Below are 10,679 nucleotides of genomic sequence, written 5' to 3'. Positions count from 1 at the left end.
AAGTAGGTACCTATAGGGTAATATAAGTTTTATATAGATTGTTTTTAAACTGATTTTAAGTTTGTCCAAATTACGCCTGACACAAGTCAGCTAGTTCAAAAGACATCGGTCGATTTAAGAGATTTAGGCGTTAGCAAACCCTTTGCATTAAGCATCCATGCTGCGGGCAACCCTCAAACAGGTAATCTCGGCTCAAGACTCCACTGGGAGGGGACAGAGATATCAGTGATTAAGGGATGATATTCAGACTATCTATCAATTACCGAGATCGTCGGCACGCGGCCCTGAACTTTTAAAGAGTCGGAGGACAGGAATGCCGCGCGATCTTCGGCAGCGAGGGCAGAACTGCAGTCTTTTGCAGTAAAGAGCTTGAAGAACTCGTTCTTACGATAAATAGCCAGAATGATTTCGTTGTTTGGATTGGTAAGGGTGTTATTAGAGAGAACGTTGTAGATATGATCTGGTCTGTCTTGATGTAACAACTAATGTAGACTGCCTGTTTTTACTCCAATATTAAAATCGTTTGATTTATTTTACCGTGCTGATAGGTATTTAAAGACAGTGATTTAAAAAATACTCATAATTTTACGTTTTGTTATCTCAAAACTAATTTTTGATCTCTTAATTTACGTGTTTATGTCCAATTTTTTTGACCTTAAAGTTATCATGCACGTTTTCACTCTGAATCTAAAATCATTCCCACCTCCCTTGTATAAGCTGGCCAAGACGATTGGTAATATAGATGTATAGATGGGTCATTTGTCGGTTTCAAATCTTTGAGTAAAACCCGAGGAACATCCTTTATACTCGGACCTCCTTGAGTATATTCTTGTACCCAGTATATACTTCTTCATTGGTGTTTATATCGGCTTTTTACCCAAGCTCTGCGTCTAATGATAAGTTTAGATTAGGAAGACCTTGCAGCAATATAATGCACAGATATTTAAACTAGCGAGTTAGCGGCAAAATTTCTGTAGTTATGTTACAACTTGCCACATGTCTTGCATCAATTTTTTGTTAAAGTAAGCTTGCCGTGATTGTTTACATAGTAATACTTGCTTGCGCAAGTCGATTTCTTCAAGTCTTTTAGCTAATCTGAACCTCGCTTAAACCGGGTGATTTGTCTATCTATACATGTATTATACAGGAAAATAAAAGCCTGCTTTGGGGCCGTGGCTTTTGCATTTTGAAGTTAATGTTGTCAATACAAATAATTAATTTCATAACACGGTGAGGTTTCTTATTTTCCTGTACAGGCTATTAAAGCAATGATATTTCAGTAAAAGGTGTNNATATGGCATTGGGTTTAAAGGACGCGTTACCGCACATTTGCCTAATATTATAGCAAACAACAATATGACACGTGGAAATAGTACGCCTCAGTATAATACGTACTGTATCATACAGGACATTTTATCGAACAATATTTAGGCAACATACTTCAAAAGATACTCAATACTAATGATTTCTTATTCTTACGCAAATGTTAGACTTCGAAATACAACTATTTTATCGCGGATTTTTGTATTATAATTTTGTCCCGACGATAAAAGATTGCAGCCTTCATACTTAAGGGTTGGACTGAGATGTTGGTCGTTCAAAGAGTCAAAATTACACTATGTACCTACATTTTACAATTTAACATTTTTCGATACTCAATACTATAACTGATTACGCTAATTATCTTCAATTTTGCGTGCCACTGCAGCTATACAATCTACACCTTTTTATAAAAAAATGTGTATATACAAGTGCAGGTGCAGTGCGTAGTACCTCGCTCACCTTCCGGCCGACGCGGTTGTTGTGCAGGTTCATGAGCGCGCGCGCATCCCGCTCGAGCTCCCGCGCGTCGAGGAACCGCCGCGCCACGCGCGCACCAAACGCGCCTGACCCGCACCCGCCCCACTGGAACTGCTCCACTGCGTTCACTACGCGCCGTCTGATCACAAATTCATTTTCAAATCGGTTACTAATTGACTTAGTTCTGAATTAACCAAAAAAAAAAATACACATCGAATTGAAAGAAAATTAGAAATTTATTTTGAATAAAACAAAAAACTAACAAAAAATATTTAATACTATTTTTGGTATAAAATAACTCAGTAAGTATATGCTGGCAATAAAGCAGCGCTGATATTTCCTTGAACTGTTTTATTGTTAATGTTGGAGACGCCAAAGCAAAAATGCATGTAGTGCTTAAATATTTTTTGAATAATTATAATATTTAAGTTACGTACATACTTTTGTTATTTGTTTACAAAAAAAGAATTCCAAATTCAAAATGAGAAGCTCCTTTTTTGATGTTTAAAATATATTATTGTATTTTTCCGCCCGATATCGACTTACGAGTTTAGAATCGTGCTGTTATGGCAAAAAGCTCCTATGAGTTAGAGAGGGCCTACTACCTACCTACTATTATGAAATGTAGGTATTATGGCACTTGTGCTACTGAGGATGAGAGAGTCGTCATACCATATATGTATTTGTATTCGGGCTGTATATAACGAGTTTTGAAAATGCCGATCTTTTTTTATGCGCGCACGGCCAAGTGCCTCCACTACACCTCGTGGTAAGTGAGTGATCTAATTGCGTTGACTGACGAGGGATCACCATCTTTCGTTAAACAATACTCTATGTAGTCTTAGAAGTCACTTAGCAATGACCGTATAAAAATAGACCGTACTTATTGAGGTCTATATGGACATATTCTAGAACTTCACTTCATAAAATTACAGTTAATTACCTGCGCAATGTCGTCGGTATATGCCGATGCGATCACATGCGTATGTTAAGTAAATGTACTGCAATTGAAGTTCTACTAAGTATATTAAAGTGTTACTTAACACACTGTGAATAAGTTATTTGGAATAACACGAGCAATCGATAGAGCGTCGACTTAGGAACCAGGCACGTAAAAAATCAGTGCTGTGTTCATCAACCCGATCAATCACGAGTGTGCTCAAGACTCGTGCCTGTTAGTAAGGGTAAGAAGTAACACATGCGTAGGGTAGTAGCTGACCTGTTGGCGGTGCAGCCGCAGGCGGGCAGCTCGCCGCGCGCGCACGCCATGCTCAGCGCATGCGTCACGCCAGCTGACGTGATGGCGTACGTAAACGCGGCCTCGCGAGTCGCTGCACAAACAAACATTACCATAGTTAATACACCAATCAGTAGCTGACATCGCCTAGGCTCACTGCATCGAGTCGCATTCATTCGCCTGCTATACTATGAAACGGCCTCTAACGAATACGGAATAAATACAATTCGGTTCCGCGAAGCCTTGCTTTCGTTTTAGTCGACGCCAGTCTTACACATAACCCTAATACTACACTACTGTACACGTTTTGTGGGTAGGAAAGAAGTTTACGTCGGGGTTGTGGTCCTATTTCCAACCTAAAAAAACCTAGAACATTTCTGCAGGAATTCAAACCCACTGCGCGGGACTTTCGGTCCCATCTACTCGTACTTGAAAAAATCATAGAATATTACTGTAGAAATTTAAATCCACGGCCTAATGTTTATTCCGATGCGACTGGTTAACAGTTTTTTAGGCTCTAGCCTGGATCACTGACCACGTTCCTGTTAATTACAATATTACATACGCTCATCGCATAAAATTGTTATTCCAAACATTTCTGCTTTATTCAAGTCACCTAAAGTAATTTTAGAAAAAAGTAAGCGAAATAACTCCAAACACATTTCAGACGTAGAAATGTACGTGTTTTGCGAAGACTGATGCAGATGCGGATGATTGAAATGTAGCTGAGGCGAGAGAATACATGAATAACATTAGGCGACAGAACACTCGTTCATTAGTGCGCCGATACGCGAACTTAGACTAGGGTTGCCAGATTTTTTTTCTGTCTATAAGAGAGAAATGCTTAAATGGACAAAAAATAGGGGATTTCAGTTTTTTAGGGATCACATTTTTTTTTTTCATATTTTTCCGAGGATCGAATCAGTTTTAACATATTCTTATTCGTTTTAAAATATTTGTAACAATCAATACAATTATAATCATAATTAAAAACAGGTATCAACTCGCTTTTTATTAAATGATATTAAACACCGAGTCGTGCGTTCGTGAGTACTTGTCAATTGTAGATCGATTGATTTACGGGAGAGAGTCTGTCCCGTCGGGACATTTTAATATGTGCCTATAATACACGTCTGGCAACACTAACTTAGACACGCTGCTTTAATGTGTTCCCAGAAATAAGGGTGATGATATTTAGATTTATAGTTTTTATCCTAACTTTGCGTGAAAATCTTTTAAGGAATTAACATCACATGATTTAAATGAATTATTCTTATATTTTTATTAGTACAACAGAAGGCAAGCGACAGTTTTTAGATTGCTTGTCTGTATGTTTGTACACGCGTCAAAGAAAAACTGCATGAAATTGAATGCAATGGTCGTACCTACAAGTTTGTATAGCTCTCAGTGCGCAAGTCCAGTTCGGACTTTTCTGGTATTTTATATCATCCAATAAAAGATACATATCGATGCCTGAAGGGAAATCACATCTAAGTGACAATCAGTAAACTTTGACTAGACCTATTCAAAATATTGATTTCATCATCAAAATTCATAACAATTAAACTATTTATTTACAAAACCTTACCAGAGCTACAAAACCTAGATCAAACGATGCAAAAAAATCTGATTCTTAATATTTGTATCCCTCATTTTCAATATATTTGTGGCTATGATGATTGTCATTTAAGCTTTAGTGTTCATTCTTATGACTAACATGTCCGATCTTGAAAACTCAACCGCATAAAATATATAATTTATATTGTAACTTGTGGAACGGTTATTTATTCACAAGTGGAATATTATACATAACGACACTTACTAATTAGTTTTCAATTGAATATTGCTAATAAATGCCACGTCGTTACATAACAATTATACTGAGTACACAATGTTATGAAGTAATGTAACTAATTGAGTTATAGCGAACTGTTAAAGAGTTGATATGTGTTAATATACACTGTGATATATTGCCATTATATTTTATTCATGAACACAACCAGGGTTACACAAGAATAAAGACATTTAACACATGCTATGATATTTTTGGCTATGTATAAGACTAGCTTTTGCTCGCGACTCCGCCCGTGTGCAAATATTTTCCCAGATAAAATGGAGCGTAAACCTCTAGCATTAAATCGGTGAAAATTTAATCCAAATCTATGTAGTAGTTTTGCCTGATGTGTGTACGAACATATAGACAAAAAATTCTAAAAACTTGCTTGGCTTCTATTACTCTAATAAAGATCCCCCATATATTTCTTAAATATTTATTAATTATAATGTACAGACCAGGGCCTGTTACAAATTTATAATATGTCGCTCTCTTAATAAAATAATGACCTAATCCAAAATTGTTAATTTGTGGGAACAGTTCAAAAACTCATTTCTGTTTGCGACCTTTTTTATTTTTCCTTTCTTTTCAAGCTATAGCTTTCATTTTAGACTTATATTTAACAATTTCAATTTTATAGCAACTTAAAAAAAAGGTCGCAAACTGAAATGAGCTTTTTGACTGTTCCCACAAATTAACAATTTTGGAATAAGTCAGTGTGTTTTTAAGAGAGTGATGTATAAAAATATGACAATAGTGGCATAGTCTTAACTCTTAGTAAGACTGAAGCAAATTGTTGATTACACAAACAGCCCCTGAATTTACATTTCCGTGTTCAAGTATAAATTCCCAATTCTAAAATGAAAAGGATCTCCACGTTCCGATATCGACACGACACGACACCGACCCGACACGGCGCGTTATCCCGTCCACTAAACAAACGCTGTCAATTAACTGCTGCGAATAAATCACTTTGAGGCCTGTGGGCGGGACGGCAGAGGCTTACCTATATCAAGACTAGCTACTTCGCGCTTCTCTCGCTGTTTATTATTTAGTAGATTGCGCGAATCATTGCATTCGTTGAATGACGAGACGATCTTGTATTTCGTCTGATGGTAAGCGTTACGATCGCCCATAAACAATAGAAACACAATGCAATACCTTTAATTGCAATGTATTGTTTGGTATTCTACTGCGCTCGCCATCCTGAGACATGAGGTGTTAAGTCTTATTATGTCCAGTAGTTAAATTGGCTACAGTGTCCTTCGAACCGGAAAACAACAGTGACGACACACTGTTGTTTGGCGATAGAAATAGACATTGCGGTGGTGCCTACCCAGGCGGACTCTCACATATGAGAGATCTACCGCCAGTATGAATATAATACAGAGTTCTACCAAAAATAGCCAGGCTGAGATGTTGGAAGCGGCTTGCAGCAAGTTCTTGCCACCTTTATCGTCTGACAGTCTTGCTTCAATGCTTATGCTAACAATTAAAAAAATTATTAAGGCATTTGTTGGATATAGAATAAAGATGGCCGAGTAGCATTTGAATTTAGAAGACCATAATGTGCGTATTTCGTTTTAAAACGTTCAACAAGATTTCATATTTGCTAACCTTTCGCATATATATGTATTTCGTTTGTGCTTATTGGTAGACATATTTTTCAATCCTCAAATTAAAGCGATACATTGTAACACCTGATTGAATTGAAAAGTTATACAATAAAGTCATTTCTACACATGGCAGTACCTTATATAAAAATGTCTTGTATAAGAATATTTTTGTCTAATGATTTATAAAATAATTAATCTATTTCCCATTGATATTTTTTATCTAATGATAAAAAAATAATTAATCATGTAATCCAATGAAATTATTGTTTGTATTCATGTCTGTGATATATTGTAATAATGGTGGAGGAATCATTGTGCGAAACATGGAAATGTAATTTAATAGCTTGAATCATAGACTGCCATTTTGAAGCCATAATTCATTACACGTCAATTTGAAATGCTCGATTCTGGAATTTTCTCTGCAACCAAATTCCACGCGAACGAATCACGGGTACATTGTGTTTTACCTGACTACGACGAAGCGAGGAAAGGGTAATGATTTTAACACCCTATCTACTGGAGGTACGTCTCTCATATATGTGAGAGTTTGTCGGGGTAGGTACCACTGCGATATATATTTCTGCCGCCAAGCAGCAGCGTGTAGTCGCTGTTGTGTTCCGTTTTGAAGCATATTGTAGCCAGTGTAATAAATGGACATAATAAGACTTAACATATCATGACTCACGATGGCGAGCGCAGTGAAATATTAAAAAAACGAGTAAGATCACGTCACATGTCCTATTTCCTATTTAATCATGTAATTCATGTAATTTTTTTTACGTAAACGTAAACAATACTTAGTACCACCTATGTCAATCACCGCACTGTCACATTTTATTTACGTAAAAAATCTTAAGGCGACGTTACAGTGGATATGTTTATTAGGAAGACGTTAATTGGATATGTGTAGCATCGTATACATCATTGATTTCCAAAGTGGTCCAGTTGACCCCCAGGGGTCCACGGGAGACTTGACGAAAGTCTACGTTGGCGTGACCAAAAAAATTAGAGTTCACAATTTATAAGCGAGGGTCCACGATAGTTTATCTGGTTTGTTAGTAAAGAACTAAAATGTTGGCTTGACTTCAATGTAAGCAGATAATATTGATAGCGGTAGTAAGGCAAGGTGACCACAACATAACTCTCCAGACGCCTCCCGCGATGGCTATGCGTTAGTTGTAATGCACTTTCTCTGCGAAACCAGAAAAAAAGGGCCACCGGAACCAGCGCCACCGTATTAACTGGGCGGTAGTTGTGATGCACCTTCTCTGCCAAACCAAAAAATCTATCGGAACCAGCAAAATTTTGAAAGGGGTCTATGAGAAAAAAAGTTTGGGAACCTCTGGTATACATCATAGTAAATTCGCGGTCAGAACTAGGTAGGCGGCGTCAGTCACGATGTAACACATCAAATAATCTATCTGTCAATACGAACATCGTAAATATACCATTTAATTACAAACATAAAATATAATAATGGTTATGAATATGTTTTGAATATCATATATATGGAAATAATAGCGAATAGTAAATATGAAGCCATTAATTAATTGCCTTACAAGTTTGTTTTCGTAGTATTGACCCGAGAAAAATTAAGAATATTGATTGTCTATATAGGAAATATTATTTTGCCATTTGCAAAATCAGGGTTTATTTTTGGTATTTTAGAACTGTCAAAGGATTGCGAAACTTTGTATTATTATCCTTAGGTTTTTTTTTGGGAACTGCTGTGGTTATCACCGGGGGTACCCTGCTAATGGTGTACAAGCGATCCCCTGGCTTAGCAACCACGGCAGCCCCATGATGAGCTGGTGGGCCCTACCGCTATCACTGGAGGTTCGGTAGCCTCCAGCTAGACGGTCTTAGGGCCCGGGAGGAAGAAGGGAGGGGATAGAGGGAGGAAGAAAAGAAGGAAGAGAAGAGGAAGGAATAGGAGTTCTTAGAATGGTTGGAAGGAAGGGAAAGGAAATGTTCACTAACCCTTAGACAGACCTCAATGTGAATTTAGCAACCTAGAGGCATACGCTCGAGCTGTGCGCCTAGGGTCGCGGCAAATGTGCCCCGGTGCACGGACGTGCATTTGGTGTGGAGACCAAGCGCACAAGAATTGCCTCGAGGGTGATTATCCTTAGGTTAGCATTATATAAAATCTTCAAATAGTTATTCAATTGACGAAATATTTCACCGTTGCATTACGGAATAAATAACTCAATGGATAAAAGCGCGAGCGAGCACGGATGGTTAAAATGATGAGTTGTCGAACAGCCAGCTTAACATATCATATGGTAACTAGTGGTTGGTTTTGATACTCTGATAATAATCCCCTTTATTAATTCTTCAATATTTATAGTGTTCAGACACCAACGTGTTACAATTTTATGCATACATAAATATGTTTGGTAGGTAAATTGCGGCTCAAATCTATCAGAGTCGGGCGCCTAGTCGACGCTAGCTATAATGCAAACCCAAACTTCTGCAGACGATGATTACTTTATGTCAACGAAAATGTCAAGTTTATAACAACCAGAGTGTTACAGTGTTACCTTACAAAGCTATGATTTGATTATGAACCGCCCAAATCATGTTCTTGTAGGTCAATTATTATTCCAAAGCTAACATTAGGTAACGATTTAAGAATGTTCAGTTTTTGTCTCAATGCTTTGTGTTTTGATGTCTAGGTTTTGTATTTTTTTATAGAATATAAATTGAATTTGGAAGCACTTGTTGGTCTGCCCATCCCTTTAGGAATAAATGGTGTATGTTTATTATTACGTTTGACTCCTAATAAAAGAAATATTGGTCATTAATGAAATAAACCGATCGAAATAAAATCTGTTATTATGGTGGTGAAATAAATATTCTGATCAGTCTATCGCCGTTCGAAGATAGGTTTAGATCGTTTATTAAAGGTCTTAATTTTGATACTGTTGTATTTACCCATCGGCATAACGTGTCCGAAGTGGTTGCCGTCGCCGACGCCGCTGCAGTTCCATCGGCGCCCGCTCAGCTGCACGCGGCATTCCTCGTACGCCATCCTGAACATCAAATCACTTTGTTTACTGTAGCTACATAGGCATCAAATAACTTTGTTTACTGTAGCTTCATGAACATCAAATTACTTTCTTTACTGTAGCTATATGAGCATCAAATCACTTTGTTCATTGTAGCTACATGAGCATCAAATCACTTTGTTTACTGTAGCTACATGAGTATCAAATCACTGTCTTTACTGTAGCTTCATGAACATCAAATTACTTTCTTTACTGTAGCTACATGAGCATCAAATCACTTTGTTCATTGTAGCTACATGAGCATCAAATCACTTTGTTTACTGTAGCTACATGAGCATCAAATCACTGTCTTTACTGTAGCTTCATGAACATCAAATTGTTTTTCTTTACTGTAGCTACATGAGCATCAAATCACTTTGTTTACTGTAGCTACATGAGCATCAAATCAATTTTTTACGGTAGCTACATGAGCATCAAATCACTTTGTTTACTGTAGCTACATGAGCATCAAATCACTGTCTTTACTGTAGCTACATGAACATCAAAATACTTTTGTGCTTACGGTATCTACCGGAACAACAAATCACTTTATAGCTTTCTATAAAAAAGCAAAGTATTTGACACACATTTGTATGTTTTTTACACTTATTTATGATTTTATAGTTTTAATTTTTTTTCTGCGGACTCTTTAGATTCCCTTCAGGCTAAGAAATAATAGTACATACCGCAGGCCGTCTCCAATGGCCGCGATGGCGGCTGGCGATGCGCGGCACATGGCGCGCTGCTTGTCGGTGAGGCCGGGGGCCTTCGCGCAGACTAGGTGCGCGCCCAGCGACACTCCGCCGCACGCGCCGCCTCTGCACACCACACATATACTATTTACTAGCTATGCTCATAATTTCGTTTATCTAACTTACAGCAATGGGAGTTGTATATAAAGTAAATTACAAATATCTTAAAATGTCCATAATTTTTCCAGTATCCGTATGTAACAAAACCCGTGTTCTGTTTTCAATTATACTTTGTCTACTTGACAAAACTTGTGAAAAATCCCTGAGAAAACATAACCGTTTAGTATTTTAGGAGATGTGCTAACAAATAGAAAATCAGTCGGACAGAAAATTATTCTAAAAATCGCTAATCTGTATTCCATTACTCATATTATAATTCCCTTTTTTTTT

At 37.3% G+C, this 10,679-nt stretch overlaps 1 protein-coding gene across 1 annotated transcript; it reads right to left on the bottom strand.

Annotated features, from left to right (window-relative positions):
- Nucleotides 1-263: 263 nt before the first annotated feature.
- On the bottom strand, nt 264-10,355 carry LOC119192600 (protein Wnt-7b-like; the record flags this gene model as incomplete). Its single annotated transcript, XM_037446414.1, has 5 exons — nt 264-383; nt 1,750-1,939; nt 3,020-3,131; nt 9,425-9,522; nt 10,224-10,355. Coding segments are annotated over 5 exons (652 nt in total), but the record flags the coding sequence as incomplete, so codon positions are not given.
- Nucleotides 10,356-10,679: the final 324 nt, after the last annotated feature.

This window comes from Manduca sexta, unplaced genomic scaffold, assembly GCF_014839805.1.
Source record: "Manduca sexta isolate Smith_Timp_Sample1 unplaced genomic scaffold, JHU_Msex_v1.0 HiC_scaffold_2972, whole genome shotgun sequence".
In the NCBI taxonomy this organism is placed as follows: Eukaryota; Metazoa; Arthropoda; class Insecta; order Lepidoptera; family Sphingidae; genus Manduca; species Manduca sexta.
Note: the sequence above shows the minus strand (reverse complement) of the source record. Positions and strands in the feature narration are given on the sequence as shown.